Genomic DNA, 26520 nt, shown 5'->3' on the forward strand with positions numbered 1-26520 from the left:
TAATAAAGTAGAATTTATAAATCAGGCACAGCAAGAGACTAACAACAATAATGAATAGCAAAGTAGAACAGTTATAATAATACACTGCAGCAAGCATTAGATGAATGCTGCATCATTAAGTAAAATAAGGGTTACCTGACCACAAGCAGTGTGATACCAGGACATTGGGTATAACAGGCAGCTACTAAATGACTAACTGGTGGGTAGTGTATACAGTTGGATAAGCTGGACCAGTCACATCTTGGACGGGGCAGAGCAGGACAGCATGAGATTTCCTCACACTCTTTGGAAATTGTGTGTAAAGTAAAACTTATGAATTGTTTCTTTCTGTAATTTGACACCTTGATCTTGGACTTCCCAGCCTTCGGATCTGTGAGAAATAAATATCTGTTGGTTAAACCACCCAATCTGTGCACTTTTTATGGCAGCTGAAGACAACTAAGACACTAAATCATTGATGGGGTCCCAGACGTTGAGACACAGGAGCTGAGCCGATACTGAGCTGTTGAGGTTTGGAATGGGCACGCCTGGGTTACACCCCAGCCGAACAGTTTACAGCAGAGATATTAACAACTCAGACCCCCAGCTCCCTCGCTGTAAAATTGGGGTTAGCAACGTGCATTTGGAGTCTGTGAAGACTGGATGAGATTATGCGCATACAGGCGATCCTAAGATACAGGAGGCACGATGACGACATAAAGGACCCAGTCCGCAGAAGAACACTCCCTTTAATTTGGTGTACAATAGTGACTAATGTGATTCTTCTAGTCCTAGCTGTGGGGAGAATGTGCATTTACATTATGTGAAGAAACTCATTACATATAGTCATCAAATGCCTCACTCAACAGCAGTCGCATGAAGGAACTCTGGAATGTTCTGAACACTCCTGAGCTTCCACGATCACCTTTCTTTTGCCAGAAAATCTGTAACTCTCTTGCCGAACTAGAAGATGTGTTTCAGTTGATAATCTGGGTGCATTCTTAGTTCATCATTATACTCTTAATAAAGCACTACTGCCATTTAATATAGTGATTATTTCATGTAGTCAGATACCAGTAGTCCATTAAAATATTACTGCAAGGTCAATATGAAGTATTTGCCTTCTCAGTTAAGGGCAGCCTGGCCTCTTCAGAGAAGTGGCAGGTGATGGAGGGAGAAGATGGACACAAAAAGGAGGCCTGAGTATCACTTTTTTCCTGAAATTGAATTATAATACTCAAAGAAATCTCTCTCTCTCTCTCTCTAATACAATTCCATATACATATCAGGTGGCTACAGTGCACATTTGATTACATCAAATTTCAGATAAGAAAAATGTTATCATTTCCAGGGGAATGTAATGGGCTAATCAATACTTTAGCCCTCAAATTTAATACAGCGATTTAATATTTTTGGGTAAGCTTTCTCCTCTATCAAAAAATTACAATAAGTTAAAGTAGGAAATAGTATAAATGTTATCTTTTGTATTTTTAGAAGCAAATGAGTCCAACTGAAATCTCCCTTTACACACAGACTTCTGTTTTATTTATTCCAGGCAGCCTGCACCCGTGAGTGAGGCGAGCGAGACAGAGAACGGGGCTCCCCGAGCGTGGGGGGGCCTCGCCACTGAGGGGAGATGGATGGGGAACTAATAGCACATGAATTTTATAATTGTGGCAGCATTTTAGGATGGGTTTCTGATGCTCTCGTTTGCTATCAATGCAAGTACACAGGGTGCCTTCAGTGGGCTTCCTGGAAGTAAGGATACGGAAGGAGATTCAAAGGAAGGTAAAAAGAAAACCACCTACGAACTTTTGAGGTCATTACATGCATTGATGAAGAATCAGCTCCAAGCCAGTCAGAGAAAGACAAAGACCATACGATTTCACTCATATGTGGAATCTGATGACAAACTGATCCAACAAGCAAAACGGAGACAGACTCATAGATGAGAGCCGATGACAGCTCCGGTGCGCAGGAGGTCAGGGAGTGGAGGGATGGAGCAGAAAGGAGAAAGGACTCACGGACACGGACAACAGTGCGGCGACTGTGGTGGGGGAGGGTAGAAGGGGACTAACTGGTAATGGAAAAAAAGACGATAAAGATTAAAGTGGCTTCAATTTGGGATATTGAGACTCTCAAATAATGATGAGAGAAACGTACGTCATCACTGAAGTTTTGAGACGGCCAGACATCAAATATTTGTTTTGGTTTCTCTTCACTAAATGTGATACTTGAGGGCAGCAAGCTCACACACCATTATCCCTTTGATAGCACCAAGTTCAATTAGAACGTAGGACTCCCGGGGCCAGATGGTGGTACTTACAGCAGTGCTTGGTACAGAGCAGACAGTCGATAAGTATTTGATGACTGCCTAGCATAACGAAATAATGACTCTACTTAAATTATTTTGCCTTAGAGTAACATGAGGTCTGCTTAATATTTATATCTAAATTAAGGCCTCGGGGGCCAAAGAAACTCAGGCCCCTCTTTTACCCACAATGCTAGGGAACGTGCCTTTGTTTTCCCATCAGTCAGACTTCTGCAGGCCACGGCACTTCCTGGCTCTCCCAGGGGGCGGGGGCCGCTGCCCCATTGCCAGGCCTCACTGGTTCTGGTGGAGCTCACGGGGCTGCTGGGTGACGTTGTGCCCACCTGCCTGGCTTTGGTCACACACAGCCCAGCTCTGCGCTCTGCCCCATCCACTGCCTTGTCGCTGAGTTACTTGGACGTCTCCTCCCACACTTGCACCTCAGTGCCTGGCTCTACAGCATCTCCTGTCAATAAGAAACTAAGATTCCCTCCTCTGGGTTCTTCTGCCCTGGAAGGGGCTCTCACAGCACAGACAACTGGGGCTCACTGAGCTCTGCGCTTCACAGAGCATAAGCCCCCAACTCTGTGCACCGTTTATAAGACCCTCTGCGACTTGGCTGGCCCCAGGGCGTCTTCCCAACATCCTGTTGGCCCTCCTCCCTCCCTCCGCTCTAGCCACACCAGCCAGCTTTGCACAGGCTGTCCCTTTCTCCCGCAAATATCTGCATAACTCTCACCCTCTTTTTATTGAGTTCTCCGCTCTAATGTTATCTTTTCAGAGATGGCATCTGAAAACCATTCTGTCTTAAGTGGATCTGCTTGACCCAGGTCACTGTATTCTGTTCTCTTGCTTTCAATTTATTAATAAGATTTGTGTTGTCTGAAACAACCTTTTGTGGATCTTTGTTTTGTTTATTTTTCTATTTTCCTGGGAAAAGGAGACAGCCATGAGGGCAAGACATTGTTTCCTTACCAGTCTATCTTCCCATGACATCAGCAGGTATAAAAATAGTCACGCAAAAAATAAATACATGGCCCTGCCCAGTGTGGCTCAGTGGGGCTGGGCATCATCCTGCAAAGCAAAAAGTTGCCGGTTCCATTCCAGGTGAGGGCACATGCCTGGGTTGCAGGTTCGGTCTCCAATTGGGACACGTAAGAGAGGAAACTAATAGATGTTTCTCTCTCTCTCTCTCTCTCTTTTTCTCCCTCCCTTCCCCTCTCTCTAAAAATAAATAAATAAAATATTTAAAATAATAAATAAATGGGCAGGCAGGTAGGTAGATAGATGCTACATAAATGCTACTAGTGCATCCTAAGTAAGTGCAAGTAAGTGGAGGCAAATTAATTGTGGGCTATGGGGTGAGGGGTATTACACCTGATTGCACAAACAGTACACCCACTTCCAAATCTTTTTCAATCCAGCCTGAACACTACATACTTACAACTGAAGACCATCCCCCTTTTGATAAATTTATAAGATACTGGATATAGTATTGATTTTATCACTGACATAATGGTGATGCTACATAACCAATAATTTTTTTTACTTATTATTAGAGAGAAGGGAAGAGAGGGAGAAAGAGAGAGAGAGAAACATCAAAGTGAGGGAGAAATATTGGTCAGCTGTCTCTGGCATGCACCCCAACCAAAGACAGAACCCCAAACCCAGGCATGTGCCCTGACTGGGAATAGAACCAGTGACCTTTCACTTTGCAGGATGACTCCCAACCAAGTGAGCCACAGCAGTCAGGGCACATAACCAATAATTCATAAAGCTCTTCCTTATCTAGAATATTTAGAACCTAAAGCTTGAATTGCAGGTCTTCTGAATCATGTAACTATGGCTATAGCTTCAAGGAAGTTCTAGATCTTAATTATTAATTAATAGGTTGCTCATCAGCTATTTCTCAGTAGTAGGTAGCAGGAGAAGTGAGGAAGACAATGTCTTTAATTTTGAGAAGTCTCTTCTAAACCAACTCTGCATGGTGAATTGTACTGTTTTTCATAACCGCAAACGCATTGTTTTTTCCCTTACCATGACAAAGAATTCTCCCAAACAGTGTTGAATCCAAAAATTGTCTTGTCTTTTTATGTATTGATTTTAAAGAGAGAGAGGAGAAGGAAGAGAGATAGAGAAACACCAATTTTTGTTCCACTTATTGATTCACTCACTGATTGATTCCTCTCCATGCCCTGACCAGGGATGGAACCTGTAGCCTTGGTGTATCGGAACAAACCTCTAATCAACTGAGCTCCCTGGCCAGGGCAACTGTCATGCCTTTAAAATTTTTATTTATGTATTTTGTCTGGGTCAGTTTTTTCAAATCGTAGCTGTTTGGTAATTTATCATATTATTTAGCCAAATTGCCAAACCCGTTAAATTCATGTAAAAGAAAACCAAATTAATATAAGCAGTGCGGTAAGTCCTGACCGAGCCACTAATGTGGACAAATCCCCTTTCTTTCATTTTCCCAGGCGCCTTTCATTAACTGGGTTTTCCCCCTTCGTAAACGAGGGAGGAAGGAGAAATTCTGATAGAGCCCGAGACTGCAGACAGAGACCAATACTTGCAGTGACGAAGCCTATCTCCCTGGTTTCAACCATATGAACTAACTTGGATGAATCTCAGAAGTTGGAAGCTCATGGCCTGCTTGCTGTCTGGACATCGTTGGGTATTAATTTCCACATAATTATCAGCTGAACTTGAGGAGCAGCCCTGTCCCTTGTTCTCCAGCTGCTTTTGGTGTTGCGCTTGGTCTAACTCGCAGGTCCGTATCACTCGATTGGCTCCTGTAGGTATTCAACTTTGCTATTTATGCATTTTGAAATCAGTTTGGTTAGGTCAGATAATGTTTGGGTAATACCCTTTGATCAAATTAACTTCATTTTTTAAAAATTATTTTTCAAATATTAATTGCACTTGATAGTCTCAAGTTGTCTCATGCTTTTGAAACAGTTTTCTATGTGCACATTTATATATTAAATAGTATTTTTAGAGAACAAAGTTTTCTGATTATTCTTATTAACTCAGTTGACCCTGACAATACTAGGGAATTTTTTGGTTTCAAAAGTTGGTGAAAGATTTTTCTTTATTGTCATGGTAAATGGAATATTATAAACTATATTAAGTAACTACTTGATACTCAAGATTTATTTGGGTTACCACTGTATATTCAACTATTGTATGCTACAAAGAAACATAGCCTAGGCCACTGGATTGGGCTAAACCTGCATTAATTCTGTAGTAGGACTATTTTTAGAATAAATCTCAGGTACTTTCCCTATTTCACTTGCCATTGAACTCTGCCACACCAAGCTACTGGAAAGTAAGTTTAAAAAGAACTATTTAAGGCTTTGATTAGCTATGTTTTATTAATATTAATGATATTGGTTACAGATATTGGTTAATTGGTTGTATATTTCATATAGATTTAGCACCCTTCCCAACTAAGGTTTGCTCTGCATCCTCTAAAAAAATGTAATTTCACAAATTAAAATTCATAGCGAGAGAAAGAGTTAACTTACTTATTATCCCTGTTGTCTCTAAATAAAGAAATAAGCATTTTTAGGAAGCTGTAGGTTCAATTTTCCATAAGTTGACTGCAATAAAAATAATCAGCAATTTTACAAGCAGATGCATCACAGTTATATTAGGGATGACATTATTTTCAATTATTTTCAGTGAAGTCAATTGTGAACTATGCAACTTCTTACTTCCTTCAAGTTAAATAGTAAGTCTATCTTTTTTCAGATGATGCTCCAAGTGGAAATTTGCAAATGATTAATTTAATCTAGAATAATATTTTTGTTATAATTAAAACTTTTTCTTATTACTAGTAATAAATAACTATAGAATAAATATTTATAAGATGTTAATGGTTTGTTGAAGGAGAGCCACATACTTCTAAGCTTCTCAAAGTGTTTATCAGACTGATCTATCATAATAAGGGATATGGTTTTATGAAGTAAATTCCACTACACAGTAAAAGATTTACTACAAAAGAAAAACACATTGCAAAGCAATGAGCATCTGTTTCCTGTTCATACAATTAAAAAGATTATGTATAAAAATAATAAAATCTCTTTTGTTCAATATGGCATAATTCCATTCTTTCTGGCATCTCTTCATGAATTTATACAATATTTAGGTGCACTTAATGCTTTCTTAATACTTAAATACTCTGCTAAATAATCGAGTGATTTCTTTGAGAAAAGTAATTATTAAAAAACAGGCTAATTGTTGCTATGTCACAGTGTTCTCAATTTATCTAACATACAAATGAATTTATAAATGGTTCTAATTTAGTATAAAAGCATCATTTCAGGAATAAAAGTAGATAAGCAGTGAGCGTTTACATTTCAAAGAGATAATCAGGTACTTCTTGGTACCGAATGGCCTCCATGGCAGAAGCAGACCCTGGATTTGCTGTTTGGCTCTTCTATCTTTATTTTCATTTTCCTGTAAAATAATGTTTTTATCCTCCTTGTTGTTTCTCTTTCAATTTTTGGGTGACTTCAGTCGTGTAGAACACTAAACCACTCTGATAATTAGTCTGATCACACAATGCATTATGATACAAATTAAGTGATAGAGGTACACATTAGAAGACATCACAAGATGTCATTTTCATAAATTTTCATATATACACTTCATCTAGCTCCATTATTTATAAGGTTTCCATGTTTATATGTTTCCTTGTATAAAAATCTATGTTTTTGAATCTCTTTTTCATACTTTTCTAAAGGGCAATTTTAAGAAGTTTTAATTTCCTCATGAAACAATTTAAAAATTATAGATAAATAATAACATTGATGAATAAAAATGAATGGAACTTTTAGGAGAATGACTTCCATAAATATTGAAGATTAATAAAATCTTTAATTTCACTGATATTTACTGATGAGAGACTTGTGCCAAATGTCTGTATTTTTTCTTTTTCTTTAAGAATCGGTAACCTAGTTGAGAGCAGAAACTCAAACGTGGTGGAGAGAATGTAATCGTCACTGAATGCAGCCTTATTAATTCTTCAGTTTTAGTTTGGGAGCAGTGGGGAGCTAGTAATCGTTACCACCTGAAATGGTATTTTCCAAGCACCTTATAATTCCATTTATCTCAATAAATTTTTACACATATGAATCACTGTATTTATCATCTAAAGGACAAAAATATAGTTCATGACAAATTGAGATCATCCAACCGAATTATGTCCTCATTTTTCTACCATTGAAATTAAAGATGTTTCCCCCAGAAGCCCTTCCCTCACTTCAGGCACAGGGACAATAGACCACCACCTCGCTCACAGTGGGAAAGGCCAGCACAGGAGCCCTGCATGGCTACAAGTGCCTTGGTGGACATTGTAAGTAAATATTGTAACTGATATTTATTTTTATCTTTAGAATATAGAGAAAAACTTTGTTGGCTTTATGATATATCTTAGAAAACCCTACTGGCATACAGAGAATATATTGTGGTTCATTGTTATAGATCTTCTTATGAATTACAAAGATATGATGATGAATCCTGAAATTTTCTTAGGTAATTTTTCATCATTCTCAAGCTTATACAATTAAAATAAGTGGTTCTAGCTCATAGATGGATGTGCTCGTGACTCTCTACACAGAGTACGAGACAGCAGATTGTACAGGAGAGCCAGGCCTTTATTAACTCTGTGCAGGTGGAGCCATGTTTCTGAGGCACCGGCCTGGTAATACTGGAAGAGTCTCTAGGTGCTGGTCACACTGGACCCATCTCTATACCCTCAAAGCACAGAGAAGGTCAGCTAATGACTCTAGTATATATTCTTAAGATTGTATCTGACAAATTGCCTATGCTAGTTGGCACGAATGGGGCTTCTCTAGCCCCATTTGTTTCTTCACATTTCAGAGCTAGTCTATAAAGCACAAACATGTTTGGAACTGGGGGACTGGTCATGGTACTGGTAAGGCAACTTAATGTAGTCACAGGCAGTATGTAATTTAAGTAATAGCCTTTATCCTTCTTTATACGAATGTTAAAATTCATGCTAAAGCTTTTCTGTAATCCACATTTCCTTTGAAAACAAAATACCAGATTAGAACTTATCTCCGTATGTTTGTTCCAATAAACAAGCACATGTCTGAGAAGGAAGAACGCTGTACGTGAACTGTCTGTTTTGCGATGAGGTCGCCTCTCTACCCAATTGAGAGCCATCACCAGGCCGGCTTCCTGTTAGGCAAGAACCGGGTGCTACAGAGAATCACAACACTCAGCAGGCTGCTGACCTACTTTGTTATTATAACTCACAGGACCTATGAATGCACTTTTTTCACTAAAGGTACATAGTGGCTTGTCAGCAAATTAGTTGCCTTTTGTCAGGAGTTTTAAAAAAGTCTGTGAAGACAATGGAGTCTATTTAGAAAAAAAATCAACAATATGATAACACAATTTCTAATTCATAGAATTACAGATCTAAAACACATTCCTAGACCTCAAGAGAGAACAAATATATTTTCAATTAAGATATTTTAGTTTCATTTCTTAGTTATATAATCTCAGGTACATTTTTTTTTCAATCAATCATTAAGTAGTTCATTGGGCTTTGTAAAAAAATAAGTGAACCTATTTTAATTTTGTCTTCAGACATTTGCTAGAATATCAATAGATAATCTAATCATTCTAGTTTTCAATGTTCTACTTACATGTGGAAACTTGCAAATGAATGAGATATACATTTTTTTAAGTCATCTGCTTAGAGTAGATAGTAGCAAACAGCTTTCTCTGCACTATGGTCCCCGCCCCCCACCAGCACATGTGTTGTGACTGTTACCATTTTTGAGCTAGAAGTGACAGACGCATCTCAGTCCCCCTCCTTGTTGCAGGTTCCTGATCCAAACCCAGGTGACAGTAATTGAAATAAAGGTCTACCTAGTTTGGGTCACCCAGCCTTTAGCTTACAACTGACCCCAGTCCACACGAGGCTGCCACTAGGCCACCGTTCTCTGGTTGGTGTGAACCACAGTGCTGTGAATCAGAGACAAGTAGCACCATCTGGGTGGCTGACTTAGAAAAACCATTTAAAAGAGGCTGTATAAATGGCTGCCTTTTCAAGTGCCCATGCGTGGCAGGCAGACGGAGAACCCATTTCATTGGCTCTGGATCCTGGTGCCGCTTCTGGGCTGTGCATTCATTTTGGGGGTCTCGCTTCAAACTCGTACTCATGACTTCGGCACATAATTTCTTATTCCATTGATTTTATAAATTCCTTGAGTCGAGTCTACTTTTTGATGATCTCTTAGTTTTCAGCAGTTAAAAAGAAGTGGTATGAATAAAGTCCGGTAGGATATTAAGCATCACAGGGGGAGAGATTTTGTCTCATTCTCTACTCTGTGTTCAGTGATGCCTGGCACAAAGCTGGCTCTCAGGGAGATTGCCTAAAGGAAAGGATAAGAAATACACACTCATTTCAGAGCTGAAGTATAGGAAACGAATGTGATTTGCTTAAAGTCATAAACGTTTCCATGGTAGAGGCAATTCTGGGATTCATATCTGTAGGTTCAGTTCTGCCAGCTTTGCCCATTTCTAGTCTGCTGCCTTGACGAGTTAGGATGGGAAAGCCAGGTCACGTCGTGGGTGGCAAATAAAACCTCCTGCCTCTGGAGAGGGCCTGGGGCAGCGGGTGTCGCACAGCGGCTTTGTGTGTTGGGACCTGCAAGTGAACTAGTGCACAGCCATCCAGGGGCCCTTGGCTGCCACCATCACAGAGCCCAGATCAACAGAAAGGGGCTGGGAACTGAGCACAGTGGGACTAGCGGGTCATTCCGAAGCATCCCAGCCATGTTGTCGGAATGAAAATAAAACTGGGTAATTACCTAGAATTTCCAGTCAAATCCTTTATTTTCTCTACATGGATTGTCTTAATTAGACTCTTCCAGACATTTTATACTTCTTTTTTCTCTGATTTTCAAGATAGTATGATTTAGAAATCTTACCTCTTTTTCTAAAATTGTTATTATCTTATTTATATAGAACTGAAGAGCATTAGAGGCTCACTAATTTGGACTTTATGAACTTTGTGTATGTTATATTGCCCATGACTTGGTCAATCGGTTCCATATTTTTAAATATATAATCTGATGTACAAATAATCAAAGCAAAAACTACCCAAGAACACTTAAAATATATAATATAATAACTCCTTTCACATAATTTTCAAATACTATTGATAATTACCCCTTTTATTTATCTTATCATCAACAGATTATAAGGTTTGCACAGGATCTGTATGATATGTGGATACATATAAGGCATATTATCTGCCCCCTAAATGGCATCTCTCAGGGTGAAATAATGGGTGGATTCCTTCAAATCACAACAAAATAACACATAATGCATGACCCCTGAGTAGGCTTAAAGAGAAATGTTTCTTATTCATATAGGTCTTGTAAAGTGAAACAGAGACACATTTACTAAGCAAATACTAAGAAAATAATAACAAAAAATATTTTGGTGTGAATTTATGGTGGTAAGTGATGTTGTTTTGCTGAAACCATATAGTTGCATGCAATACAAATACAGTGCTGTTATCACACTAGTTATTATAGAATGTAGTTTAACACAAGACAACTGTGAACTATGCATGTAACAAGTAATTACATTTTCCAGCCCATTTCTCATTTTGACTATGATGAAAATGTTGTGCTACATTTAATATATCATTTAGCTTTCATTTGGTATAAATGGGTTGTTTACTTATTTGACCCATAAGCCAGAATTATTTTAAATAGCATCTCATGATATAACACACTTCAGCTACAAAAGCAAACCCCGACTCCTTGGTTAGGGCTCTTGAGTCATAATGTGCTTCTGGTGACACCTTTCAAATCTCTGCCAATATTTACAAGATCCTGGAGGAAAACTGTGGACTCCCTGAGGTAAACTTGCAGACTTCAACTAGAGAAACGTGGCTCTGGGAACAATTATTTAGCTACAAACCCTTCTTTACATATTCTGTAAAGTCATTCCCTAAATTACATCAAAATTCATATGCAAGTTCAAATGTGTCATAGTTTTCACATTCTTAGTCATATTCTTAAAATAAATGTGTCATGATATTTGTAATTTAAACCAAAAGCCATTACCTCTAATCGCTTTAATAATAAAGTAAGACCATTTCAGTGTGCTACACCTAAATCATAGTCACTAAATATCTTGGGAATGACAAGATTTTCAAAATTAATTATATTAGACATTAATTATCTGACTAATCCAAGATTTTCATTCAGATAGAATTCTATAATTCAAACATTCCTTGAATAACACAAAAGCAACTATTACAAATGCAGAGGAAGATTAATCCCAGGTCAAGTGGCATTTTGCAAGTTATATCCATGGTTACTGATTTGACTTTTTTAAAAACGACATTAAAAAATTTCTATTAGTGAGGAATTATTAAAGACTGCAAAGGAATACCTGAGAGAAATCAAACCTACTTCTATTGAACAAAATGCAGATTAGAAACAAGTAGAGATTAACAGCAAAAGACAGCCACAGACAGTAGATTCCTGAAAGTCCAGAACAGACTGCCTAAGAGCAGACAGGAATGACATCTGACATCATTAGAAGCAGATCCAGAAAGTAAAAACAGTGGTCTCCTACCACAGAAGTTCACACCACAAAGTCAGGAGATCAAGACAGATCAACTTAAGAAGCAAAAGCAAAAAAGAAGAGTCTCATGAATAATGGGAAGTCAAAGAAACACCCCCCAGTTGAAGGGAAAGGAGGAATCCCCAGAAAGAGAACTAAATGAAAGAGGCAAGTCAACGATCAGATATTGCATTCCAAACAACGGTTCTAAGGAAGCTCAATGAGCTCAGTGAGCTCAGAGAGAATAACAAAAAACTATAGGGAAACTATGAGGAACTTACTGCAAACTATATCACCATGAAAAAAGACAGAAACTATCAATAAGAGGGAAGAGAAAATGAAGAATACAATTTCTGAATTGAAGAACGCAGTAGAAGGAACCGAAAGCAGGCTCGATGAAGCTGAGGACTGCATCAGCAAGCTGGAGGACAAGGTAGAAAAAAGCTCCCATAAAGAACAAGAAAATGAAAAAAGACTCAAAAAGAATGAAGAAGCATTTAGGGAAATGCAGGACAACCTGAAATGTAATAATATTCATATAATAGGGATACCAGAAGGAGAAGAGGAGGAGGAAGGGATAGAGAACCTGTTTGAAAACGTCATGCTGGAAAACTTCCCTAATTGGAGGAGAGAAAAAGTCACAGAAGTCCAGGAAGCACAGAGGGTCCCACTCAAGAGGAACCCAATGAGGCCCACTCCAAGACACATCATCATTAAAATGGCAATTATGAAAAACAAACAGGGAATCCTAAAGGCAGCAAGGGAGAAAGAGATAGTAACATATCAGGGAGCCCCGATACAGCTAGCAGCTGACTTCTCAACAGAAACACTGCAAGCCAGAAGGGCGTGGCAAGAAATATTCCAAGTCATGAAAAGCAAAGGCCTGCAACCAAGGCTGCTCTAGCCAGCAAGGCTCTCAATTAAAATGGAAGACAAAATAAGGAGTTTCCTAGACAAAAGATGGCTAAAAGAATACACCTCCACCAAACAAGCACTGCAAAATATGCTAAAGGGACTGCTTTAAGAAGATGAAAAAGAACCTATGAATACCCAGTTCCTTTCACAGTTGCCAATACTTGATATTACCAATATTTTTTAATATGTATTAATCTGATTGTGACAATGATGTGTTATTTTAATTGTTCCTTTATTATTTGTTGAAACTAAACCTGTTTTTGTTTCTTGCCTATTTCTATTATTTTTAAAAACCTTCAAATGACTTTTTAGTATTCTTTATCCATTTTTTGATTAAATGTTTGTAGAATTTTTTCCCTAAAAACAAAACAAACCATTAATACTTTTTTATATGTGTTGCAAATACTTTCCTATTCTATTACTTGGCCTTTTTTTATGTATATTACTTTTTTATATGTATATTACATTTTTGTAATATGTATAAAAATATGTATAAAAGTTATATGTATATAACTTTTTTATATGTATATTACTGTATGGTCTTAAATGTTTAATATAGTCATATTGTCAATATTTTACTGCTAGCTTCTGGGTTTGAAAATTTTACTTCAAGGTAAGAAAAATATTAGTTTGTATTTTCTCTTAAAACTCCTTAGATTCTACATATTGATTTTTAACTCACCTGAATACTTCTTGTATAATGTGTGAAATAGGTCTCTATATTTATTTTATTTCAAGTAATAATGGCCCATGCACCTTATTTGTTGAATAAGCCTTATTTTACCCATTGATTTGAAATATCAACTTAATCATATATTACATTGTTAAACAGATATATACATTTGTCTCTAGAATGCTCATTATATTTCATTGATCTACTTGATTATTTCTGTGCTGGTGTCATGTTGGTATAATTGCTGAGACTTTATAATGGTTTTAAATTTTTTAATGTTTTATAATTAACTTTGACATTTAAAAATAAAATCAACCTGCATTAAGAAAGAAAGAAGAAAGAAAGAAAGAAAGAAAGAAAGAAAGAAAGAAAGAAAGAAAGAGTAAAATTAAGAAAAGAAAGGGAAAGAGAGATGGAACTCCTACCTTTTGTGACAACATGGATGGAACTGGAGAATATTAAGCTAAGTGAAATAAGCCAGTGGATGAAAAACAAATACCATATGATCTTACCTATAAGTAGAATCTATTCAACAAAATAAACTAACGAACAAAATAAACCACAGACATGGAAACATGGAGCAGACCGAAAGTGACCAGAAGGGTAAGGAAAAGAGGACAATGGTGAAAAGAAGGGGAAGGGAACAGACAAAGATCATGTATGAATGACCCGTGGACATGGACAACAGAGTGGGAATTGAGTGTGGGAGCAGGGGGTGGGGGTGAATGGATGGGGGGGAATAAAGGGGGGAAAACTGAGACAACTGTAATAGGATAAACATGATTTATAAATTAAAAATAAAGAAAAAGCAAGTTAATATAAGAATAAATATATTGAACAAATTACCCGTTAAAGATATAGTTATAATGTGAACTCTGAGTTTCTTATCATAGGACATACATAGATAACTAGCTAATGACATATTTTTATAGATGAGGATACAGATATAAATGTAAATATAGTTAAAAGGATTTAAAACATATATAGAGATATAGATATACATGCAAATGTAGTTAAGAATTTCTAAAAATATATAGAGATAAGAATATAGATATAAATATAAATATGGTTAAGAAAGATTTAAAATAATACTTAAGGATAAAAATCACTTAAAATGTAAGATATGGATAAGAAGGAAGGCACAAAAAGTTTGCTAAACTTTATCACAAATAATTTAGTATCAATGTCAAATTGACATTGCATAATTTTTAATACCACAAGCAAAAATAACTGGGATCACCTCCTGCATTCATCCTGGTCTGGGGTCTCAAATTTTGCCTTCCCAATTCGGTTTTGTTTTTCTACATCTACATCTCACATCAGTCTCACCACTTTTGAGTGTGAGCTCAAGTGCCGATTTTTGCATGACTTTCTACTGCAACTGGTGTGCTGTGACCAAAGATTTCACCTCTCGTTATCACCTTCAACTCTTCTTTGTAATCTATGCAACACAAGATAATCTAATGTGCTTTAAAACAGAAATTATGGAGTCAGATAGGCATTCTAATCTTGGTTCTATAATCCACAAAATAATAATAACTCAAAATCTTAAACATTAACTGGTGTCAAGAATAAATCATCTCTTGGCAGTACTGTTGCTGTTTTTATACCATTCATTCAGTCATTACAGACCTGTTGTTTTTTTCTCTCTTCCAAATATTTTAATACTGTCTTTATGTTTTGCTTCTTCACTGATAAATAAAAGTGGCAGATCTATAATCAAAGAGACTTCACACATTTGACAAGTGAGCTTTGCTTTTAAGATCCAGAATCTCCCCTATTGAATACTTTTCAAATAAAGTTCCAGTGATGACTGATGAGGTAACAGCAAATTACCTGTGTCAGGCACTGTCCTAGGCACTGGAGACAAGGGACGGAAACAAGAGACACATTCTTTGACCTAACAGAACTTACATTATAGTGTGGGGGCTAGAGACAAATATAAATAACACACACAAGTGTGCACATGGCTAAATTTTTTAAAGAGAAAATAGAAACACATTTGGTGATATATTAGATAGGGCGGCCAGGAGAGACTTCCGTGAAGCAGTGACATTTAAGCAGAATGGGTGGGATAAAGGAGGAACTCTGGTGAATGTTAGGGCTCAAAGGAAGGTGAGCAAGAAATAAAGAAGAAAGGGAGAGAGCGCGGAGGAGGAAACAGGTGGGCAAAGAAAGGAAAAAGAAGAAAAACAGACCATACTTCTTAAAATGTAATAATGTAAACCCCATTTCCCTTCAAATAAAAGCCTGAGCTTAAATTATTAGGAAAATGTATATTTGTAAGATGTCCATGCCATTTCTACAATAATAAGCCAGGAAACCCATAATAGAATATTAAGGGAATGGAAAGAGTATTGGATTTCTGCCAAGTTAAACTTCTGTGAAAGTCTCTTAAAATTTACCTGCTATAAAATGGCATACATAAGAGAAGCCTATTCCAATGCACTGTGAAACAACATGTTGTTAAATGTAAGTGTTCTTTGACCAATGGTTAGATAAAGATGTCTTACGTATATATGACAGAATACTACAAAGCCACAAAAAGATGAAATATCACCATTTGTGACAACACAAATGGATCCCAAGAGTACCATGCTAAGTAAATAAGCCTGATAGAAAAGGAACAAATGAAAAAAAAAAACAAACACAAAAGCCAAGCTCATAGATACAAACAAGAAAATGGTGGTTAAGAGGGGAGAGGGGGGATTGGGTAGGAAAAAGGGTAAAGGGGGTCAAATATGAGGTGATGAAGGGAGACCAGACTTTGGGGAGTGAGCACACAATTGAATGCATACATGATGTATTGTAAAACTGTACCCCTAAACTTACATAATATTATTAACCAATGTTACTCCAGTAAATTGAACTTGAAAACATAAAGAAATAAAATGTCATGCTAGAAGAAAATATAAGAACTCAAATAAAAAATATTTGAGAAGGTATATATGTTAAGTATTTACTATTTCCATTCGTTTGTGAGTGTTGCACTATGTAGGTCATAACATATGCTCTTAAACTTTATGTGACTATGGATGAACTCTGTAAATCAAATTTATACTTCACAGATTTTTATAGTTACAAACTATTAAGGGTAAAGTTTAGAGGGTACCTTTGCCATGAAGTTTTCCCCTAGGGAGGGGTCTCCCTGAAACACCACGGCCCATTCCACACCCCTCATTTGCTTTTCTACTGAGGCCCACGTCTCCGCGAGCTCAACAATGCCTAGAACTGCATGTCTTGAGCGCGGTAAATGCGAAAACCAGGTGGAAAGAAAGAAGTGATTCTAAGCAGGAGGCCTGTTTAAAAGAAGGCTGTGCCGTGATGATATGTGTTCATGTTTGTGCGTGTCCCTTTGAAATAAAATGTCTCAATATACACAGAGGACGATATCAAAAAAGAGATTCTGAAACATAGACATGCCCAGGAACATTCCATGTAAATGCAATTTTGTTGTAGCAAAGAAATACAACATCTGATGTTATAACAGCGGAAGCAAAAGGAAGTTTTCTCTCAACATTTATGGAGGAAAAACGAGATCACTCTATAAACACCTGAACGGTTCGGGGCCACGGGGACGCGCGGGACTCACCACCATCTCGTTGAGCGACACCCAGCAGTCGGGCGGGAAGTCCTGCAGCAGCGGCACCAGGAACTGCAGGCAGCCGTCCCAGTGGCAGAGCAGCAGCATCATGCCGATGAGGTTGAAAATGCGCACCACCGCGCTGGCCAGGTCGTACGTCATGTGGAAAATCTGCGGACCGAGATGCACGGTCAACTCGGACAATTTTTTAAAAAAATCATTGACACCACCCATGTCGGTAGGCATTGACACCGGAGAGTGTAAGCAGTGATTTAACAAGAATACGGGAAGGACTTTTACAAAGAGAAGCAGAGTTACGCTTCTGCACCTTTACCCCGAGACCTGGCCCCTCGGGAGGGCAACCAACGGCGGGCTCTCCACGAAGAACAGGGTCGACGGGAATACATTAAATGTACGGGTCATGTTTCGAAAACTTCAGTTTTGCCAGTCGTTTTCATTTACTGTTCTCCTGAGCATTTTAGTAAAGTTGTTTTAGAACAAAGTAGCAAAACTGGCGAGTGATAGCCACCTGTTTGTCTGTGTCTCATTCCTTGTTAATGGATTTACTGAAGGACAGAAAGAAAAGAAAAGAAAAGAAAAAGCTAAGGACTGAAAATTATTAACAAGGGGAGTTTATTTGTACAATATAAAGTACAACTGAGAATTAATTGCAGCTAACTTTTAGCTATATTGTATATATTGAATAGTGACCTTTGAGACTACAGTTCCCTGGATTTGGTTTAAGGAACAGCTATGCAACAATATTTTAAAAAATAAAATTATTTCCACTTACAGTATTTGTATAATAGAGGCTATTCTTTCCTATGAACCTTTTTATTGATATGTTTATGTGCTTAATATGGCTAAATATGCAAAGACACAATACCCTGAGATACTTAGAGTCACATTTTGTATAATTCACCAAAGAAGAGTCTATTTTTAAAGTAACAAGGATGACAGGTATTGAAAAATTATCTCAGAAATAGAGGAATGCCCCACAAAACTTTCATGTTGATTTAGAAACCATATACCTGTAAGGGAACGTCTGTAACCCTTGAGAGATGCTTGCCGGGGTATAGAGAGGGAGTCGGCAGGACCACGGTTGTTGCACTGTTACAAAATCACCAAATCTGTCTTCAATTAAATGTTTTCCACTTTGATACATTTATATTAGTCATTCATTCTTTAAACAATATTCCTTTTGACACAGTAATTATAGTGAACAAAAAAATCTTACTTTATGTACACACTGGTCTGAATCCCTTTTAGAAGTAAGTTTGGGGTTCTAAGTAAGTTTAAAGGCAACAGCTCGTGTATTTTGATATTCAGACAGCTATACACATAATTTACTTAAGGCACTGAGAATTTTATTTTCTTCTAAGCTGTATTTTAATTTGTTTTTGTATCTGGAAAACCCACAGGGAAGTCCTTTTGATGTTACTGCCTGAGATATTTCTTGGCCACTGAGTTTGTAAATGGAAATTGTATTAACATTTTCATTATAATTTCTCCTTAAAAATAATACAGTAAAATGTAATTAAAAACTGTCTACTATTAAAGTAGGAAAATAAATCACCATGCATTTAAGGGTTTTTTGTTGTTGTTGTTGTTGAGTAATAGAATTCTATATTTATGCCTAAGTATTTGCTGCCAAAACAGTTCAATATGTCTTTTGGGGAAGTGTTGCATTGTTGGAAAACAAAGTAAACTTACAGAATATAAACTTCTGGATCAAACGAGAAACAAACCACCTTTCAACCTGATTCTTTGGAGTAACCAATAATGATCGGAAACTCCCTGCCCAAGTCGGGCAGCTCGAAGCACACAGGCGGCGACGATCCCTCGGCTCTCATGCTCTGGAGTGAGACCTGGGGTGTTACAGTGAACTAGGGCCATTCTGAGTAAAGCTGAATTTTATGAATTTTCTATTTTGTTTTCTATGGAATGAGACTTTCTTTGTGAAACCTTAAGGTGAATTAAGATAAAATTTGCTAATATTCATCAATGCCTTTAGGAAAGCTCTATTGAAATGTTTTCCAGAGAAACATAACCACTATTTTTATAAAGGAATTTATTGGAGAAATAAGGTCTCTCATAACATATTAAAAACACATTGTTTCCTTATTTAGTTATTTATGCCTCCATGTGATTACTGAACCCCTGTTGTATTATGATTGTATCATAACAGAACAAAATCTAGAAATGAGCATCTCCTCTCCCCCATTTCCGTTCCCAGCCTCACAATGCTAGCATGCAATACGAGTCCAAAATTTATATACTAAGCCCATTAGAGAGGGTGCTCCATAGTAACTCACATGGTGAATTTCAGAAACAGTCTCCCCTTTGGTCTTTAACATTACATGTTCAAATGTGATCTCACTTTATGGAGCTTCCCCGAAACCTAACTTCGGAAGAGGAAGAAGCAAGTTGGCTATTTTGACACAGGTTAGTATCAGAGGCCATTTTCAAATAGTCAAATCCACGTGTATCCGTCCTGACTGATCTACCTGAAAGAACATAATAATGAATGTGTGTAGTGCTGGGGGTCGACCTGGTCGACTCTGGAGCTGTTATAATCCATCATACGCGCTGACAAACATAGTCATCCGACGGGACCAGGTGCTGAGATTATTAACAGTCCTGTGAAAACCTTGCTCATGGACTATTTGGATGGAGAGGATTATTTTCTTATGGAGCACATACATCTGTAGAGAGTCATGCTCACCCAACAAGGAAACATGTGGTCTAAATTACACATTGCCACAACGTCTTATTGTCTAAGGGCAGCTTGTAGTGTAAACCTAAGTGCAGCTTCATTCAACTTCCTGGTCAAGCAGATCATACCACGGATTAATTAATATTTTCTGGGTTTTATTTTCCTTCTACGAGGTGAACATCGTTGAGTAATAAGTTTCTGTCTGAATCAATTATTTAATACTACTTCCTGCAAACATGACTTCACACAAAAATAACATCATAGATGACGCATAGTAATTTGCTAAATGGGTGAATGAGAATGTTGCAGGCATTTAACAGAAATAGCATAAGCAATCTCTTCTGATCTTAAGAGTGGGAAGCTTGTGCTGCTCTGTTTTAAATCAGAGAATTAAAATTAATTATGTTTGATCTTCCCAGTGATCTGACTCAAAACCTGACTTGGGTTATCTGGGTGTAAGTAGAAGAAAGACAGGCCATTCTGACCACTAGCAACATGCTTTTAATTGGGGGGGGGCGCTGGGGGGAGAAGGGGAAAGGAGGGAAAATTGGGGCAACTGCAACACCATAAGCAATAAAAATGTTTACCTTCAAAGATATGATTTGAAGTGGTACTTATAAGAGTCAATTGGAAAAAATTAAAATAGAGCCAACTGAAAAAAATAAAATAAGTTTTAAAAGCCACTCTTTAATTTTATTTTCATCAAAACATAGACTGCAAAACATGTCACTGGAAGGCCTTTGCTTTGCACCGCTCAGCTCTGGACACTGTGTTGTTCTCAGGACTCCAGGGGGAGGAAAGGTCAGATTGCAGATCCCCCTCAGTTTTTTTTTACACCACCATAGTTCTAAAATTCTGCTCAAATGGGATCCAATGACTCCAGAGAGGGTAGCTAATCAGCTTTCCAAAACTAAGGAACGCTCTGATTAAGATAATTTGATTTAGAATCCCCAACCTTGCCCTAATCTTTGCAGAATTGTTCACCGTATGTATAATGTATTTGTAACACCTTCCCAGGAGCAATGCATGTTCCCTTCTGCTTCTAAAAGGCCAAATCCGGGGATGCTGGAGGGCAGATATTCGTGGAGCAGCTGAGTTCTTTTCAGATGCTTTCACATTCTTTCCTAGGCACCGATTTCAGATGTCTCTTAGTTTAACAACCCCCTGTGAAATCAGCGGGCCCTTATCAATCCTAAACCATTTAATCTCCTATGTTTTACTTAACCACAAAAATTGTCAAGAGTAGTTTAACACTTTTCATAGCATGCAGTGATCTGTCCCTAGTCTTTGACTTCACAGATGGGGACCGTTTATAGGCTAGATCGCTTCTCTGACCTCAATATTTATTCTGGGCTTCAAATATACCTTCCATAGTCTTATCAAAGCAACATTAAGAAAATCAAATGGGCCAGAAATGCCTCTCTCGACAAAAAACTTTCTTATGTTTTAGGTGTAAAACAAGGTTGAATTTTTTTGGTTCTCATTATAAATCTGCCCCTGCATAACTTTTAGATGAATGTATTTTAGCCGTGTCAACAACAGAGAACAAGAAGACCAACGTTTAGCTACTCAGTCTGCTTCACGGTTAGCATATATTTAGGATTCAATATGTACTCATCTTAATCAATAATGAAATCTATATTTTAGGAGTCCTACTGTACCTTCTGCAATTCTTACCTCGAAAATGATCCAGGCTATCTTATCAGGCTTTAGGTACAAAGTGTGGATAATACTTTATTCGAAGGTTTCACCTGGCATATGAGAGAAGAGCACTCTTCCCAGTGATATGTTTGAACATGGATCAGCGACTGCAGTCCTGGGACTACTTTTATTAGCCCCCTGTTCACTTGGGAATCTCATTAAGAGTGGCCAGCCATACCTTCAGGAAAGCCAGCCACCTAGGCCTCTCATCTCCAGAAGACTTTGTAAAGAGTCTACTTGCAATGGTCTACCCCCAACCTTGTATACCTCCTGTCAGAGCCTCATGCCAGTGGGTGCTTTTCTCCCGGATTCTTCTTTCCATTGTCCCTTCCAAAACTCCCCCTCCATTATCTATTGACTTTCTACACCCTCAGCCTTGTCATGAAATTCTTCCTCTCCTTCTGCGCTTTCCCTGAGATGGATGAGTCCTGCTCACTCTCACCCAAAGATTCAGACTCTCTGGTAGCTTTCTCAAAAAGAGTTGGTTTGGTTCTTTCATATTTGTAAGCCTTAGGTTCTGATGACAGTTGTCCTCATTTTCCCATCTCTTCTCTGTGAGTTCAGGCAATTATTTGTCTAGCTGTATATAAAAAATTACTTTCTTTAGTGTTCCTTCTATTTGGCTCTCCCACCCATACCTTAACCTCATTTCTGGCATTTAGCAACCTCATGATCTCCACCCACCACACGGCTCCATTTGTTAAGGACTCTGTGGTTTCCCATTGCATTTTCTCCACAAAATGTCAACTTCTGATCGATCAAAACGGACACCTTCTATTCTTGAACTGCTGAAGGTTACAGGCGAGAAAACAGTAGATTATGACCACAGCGTTTTTAAAAGATAGCAACATTATTTGAGGCCCTTGGCTATGATCTATTTCTAACATCATCTATCCTATCTTTTTCTCTTTCTATTCCCTCCAAACTCATGACTATTCTGTTCAGTTTTAACTTTTCTAAAGGAAAATGACATTCTTATGTTTATATTTCCACAATTCTCCTCTCCCATTCCTTCCAACAAACATACCTCTACAGCTTTTCTTACTGTTCTCCCCATAGTCTCAAAAGAATGTTTTCTATTCAAAACAAAATCCCTGCCAATCTTTTGATAGTAACCTGACCTTTTTCTCTTCCAAGAGCCCAAACAGATCTGAGTTCCTTAATCCATTTGTGGGAACCAGCTCTCTAGTGGGCAGAGAAACACTTTTGTAAAATGCAGTACAAAAGAATTAATATAAAAATAAAATTTAAAAAAGACATACTATTGGTCTATTGATTAGACTCTTGGATGTGGTGGCAAAACCAAATTGCTGTAATTCCTTGATTACTTTTTTGTCAGAATCATTAATTTCTATGTTAGCTTTGCCCCAAATATTAAGAAATAATAAAATCTCTCAAATCCTCAAAAGCATTTAAACTGAAAAAGAATCTTTTGTTTCCTTTATGGTCCTCTCAGTTTAGCTTCTTAGAGAAACTCTCCTCACTGGAACTTGGAGACAGAGAAGGAGCTGGCCTGCCCCTGGAGCGGCTAGTGGTTATCTTTCCACAGCTACATGTTGAAGTATAACCTGGCGCACAATTTGATTCCCTGAAGGGCATATGTCACATCTTCTCTGAGCTCCCCCGGCCTCCCCTTCACAGATATGTGCGTAGGTGTAAAGACACTTAAGGATGACTTCATTGCCCCAAATGGGGGATTAAATCTTCAAATGTATATATTTTATGTATATATACTATATATATGTGGCATTCTTTTTGAAATGGCACAAATATCTTTTGAAAAATATTTTTTAATTTATTTTTAGAGAGAGGGGAAGAGAGGGAGAAAGGAAGGCAGGGAAATATTGGTATGAAAGAGAAACATCAATTGGCTGCCCCTCGCACGCACCCCAATCAGGCACTGAAACTGCAACCCAGGCGTGTGCCCTGACTGGGATTCAAACTGGTGACTTTTTGCTTTGCAGGGCGACGCCCAACCAGCGGAGCCACACTGGTCAGGGCTGGCACAACTATTGAATCATTGGAACTCTAAAGATCTGTGTGATCGCAGGACTTTGCAGTAAACGAAGCGGCACTTAACAGTTTAACAACTATAGAGCCGAATGTACTAGTTATCACTCATGACCATTAAAAAATAAAAGTACAGCTAATTTGTGCATGTCTTATTTTGATTGTGTCTCCATATTTATTTAACACGTATGTATAAAGTTTAAAAAGCAATTTGAGACATGTTAGTTGTAAAAAGGTTTGGTACATTTCTTAACTAGCTTTGCCCTGCCTATTGGACTCTATGACAGCTTCCTTCCTTTGCTACTGCACAGTCTATCAGCCATTTCTATTCGGACGTATTTTCACATGAGCTTTTAATACCATATATCTAAACATTTAGGTAAAGTATGTCTTTAGGCAAAATTACTCTTTATTTAGCTTTACTAGTTGAGAAAAATCAAAGACCATCCGTAAGTAAATATAAAAAGACGGGAAAATATTATAACATGAAATCTCCCAATATCTTTAGTAGGAAATGGTGCGGGAGCAGTGCCCGCGAAGGCGCGAGAGCGCGCCCCCGACCCTGGGAGGCGGCGGGCGCGGCGGGACAGAGCCCAGGCTCCGCAACTTCCTCCCACCCGTGGCGGTTATGCACCTGCCCACGGATCTGCATGCACAGGCCAGGCCCGATGCTCCTGAGTCCCTAACTCATCCGCCTTTGAATTTCAAGTCCATACCAGCTGCCCACTGGGAAATGGTCAGGAACAAGTATGCTGATAACGAACGGCTCGCATTTTGTTAACTGAGCAAACCTGCATCTTCGCGTTCTTGAAGCGCCTTCGAAAACTAGACTATCTCAGCTGAACTTGCGCGAGGACGCCGGGGCGGAACAGAACATCTGTGCCCTGGAGAGAGCCCCAGAAAAAGGCAACGGCAGCGCGACCCCCGGGCCGTGATTTACTTTAGGAAGCAGCTTACAAATCACGAAGGAATATTGAAAATGACTTTACTAAGAAGAGTCTTTGGTGGCTAAGTTCGCTGGAGAAATGAAAATTCATTACAATTGAACTATTTAAGATCATTGTTTATTCTTCTATTATAAACTTCCAGTGGCTATAAATAAACAATACACACAAACTGTGCAACTCCTGAAAGATTCAAATGAGGAATATAGAAAACACGTTTTACGATGTATATTTGAACCTTTAATGATAGGATGTGAAGGCCAGTTGATGCTGCCCACACGCTTAATTCCAGGATGAAGTCAGCGCTAAAATATTGATTTAATGAATAGAACTACTTTTTCTGAAAGTCTTCTTTGGCAAATCATATCTTGAAAACCCAAAGTAGAAATTAAAAAAATTTAAACATAAAACTTACTAATCTTGCTCCTTGCCTAGTACACAGTAGGAAATGATAATCAAGAAAGCAATCGGAAGTGGCTACATAAGTGTGTGTGATTGTATGTGTGTGTGTGTAGAAAAAGAAGGGTAAAAAAAAGCAAATAATGACATTCACATTATTTTCTGAATTCTGCACAGCTTTTGCAAATGAATTTCAAATGACATTTCCATAACATTGTGTTTTTTGGAGAGGATCGTGGAATAATCCATTTTAGATATAACATTGCTAATAATAGTCTCATTTGTATTTTCATAGTTTTATGTAAATCTTTTGCTCGCTCTCTTTTGTGTAACTGCTGTCTCATCAGATTTATAATGTTACACACTCCAATAAGTACAAATTTAGTTATCTCTGCTTTTTGAGCTACAAATAGTAAAATTATTTTAGTTTTTGTTACTAGTTCATTTCCTCAGCATAGAAAACAATCACATGAATTCATGCTCTTTGAAGGGCAAAAATACTCCATACAATGGAATGGAGAAATGTCCCTAAACTTAGTAAGAACAGACATTTTACTTTGGAGATTTCATCTCATCAATCTGTATTTTAAAATTCATTTAAATAATGAATGCTCTTAAAACAGAAGGGTAATTCCATCTCAAGCTCTGGTGACTGAACTACCAAACCAAACAAAGCAGAGGATATTTTACCTGATTTTATATACTCTGCAAATTGTTTTCCTATAGGTGGTATTTTATATAATACATATTTTTAATAAGTATCTATTAAATTGCTTTGAAATTACCAAGCAAGGATATGCCATATTTTCCATTCCATTCAGATATAATTCAAAAAGAATTTTTGCACTAATCCTCAGTTAACCAAATTCTAGTAAACTGCCTCCAAGACATGTATAAAATGCATAATATATTTTCTTGGTCTCTTGCTAACTTAGTTTTAAAATACACCCCAAATATTGCCATGTCTTCTATTTACCATTAATTCCGTGAGAAAGGACCCACTCTGATGTTTTCCATGTCACATTCATAAACTTGGTTAAATTCACAAGTGATGATAAATGTTTGGCATCTCAACTATTGTTTCTTTTACTTAAAATATTGAAAATTAGTATTTGTAGGGTGGTAGAAAAACTTTACATTTAGTCATATGCATTTTCATGAAACATTAAGTTGCTAACTATATGTTTTTTTAATTTAGCAATTATTTTGTTAATATTAGAGATGAATATAGTTAACATGAAATAGAAAGGCACTAAATAAATAATTTTGCCATGAGAGAACTTAAAAAATTGCTTGTTGGAGAAACATGTAACTTGAAACAAGCACATCAGAGTCCCAGTCCAGACTCCACATTCCTCAGTTTCCAAAAATCCCCTTAGCTTTTCAACAAAAAGAAAGGCGAGACAGCCAATGGCATCCTACATGTAAAACTCCGTAATACACTCTACTTTAGAAATAAAAAAGTACAGTTTTTAAAAAATGAAAAGACAGGGGAGCCAGTACACTCAGAAATTGAAAGATAAACCAGAGGTAAAACACTATTTCATGTAAATAATTTTCCTAAACCTCTGTTAATAAAACAAATTAAATAAATAAAACAAAATAACAAGGCTAACCCTAATGTTAGCTTGCCTTTCTGAACGCCACCCCCCTAGGAAGGTGATG

General features: G+C 37.6%; 1 protein-coding gene across 1 annotated transcript in view; it reads right to left on the bottom strand.

The window, feature by feature from the left end:
* HCN1 (hyperpolarization activated cyclic nucleotide gated potassium channel 1) overlaps nucleotides 1-26520 on the bottom strand; it is a 311369-nt gene that overhangs the window by 117847 nt on the left and 167002 nt on the right. Inside the window, exon 3 of the mRNA XM_054575326.1 lies at nucleotides 17095-17256. Within this exon, the coding sequence (XP_054431301.1) occupies nucleotides 17095-17256 (162 nt within the window). The remainder of the gene's footprint in view (nucleotides 1-17094; nucleotides 17257-26520) is intronic.

The sequence above is a fragment of the Pteronotus mesoamericanus genome, unplaced genomic scaffold, assembly GCF_021234165.1.
Source record: "Pteronotus mesoamericanus isolate MK-2021 breed Mesoamerican mustached bat unplaced genomic scaffold, CSHL_Meso_final contig_29, whole genome shotgun sequence".
Taxonomy (NCBI): Eukaryota; Metazoa; Chordata; class Mammalia; order Chiroptera; family Mormoopidae; genus Pteronotus; species Pteronotus mesoamericanus.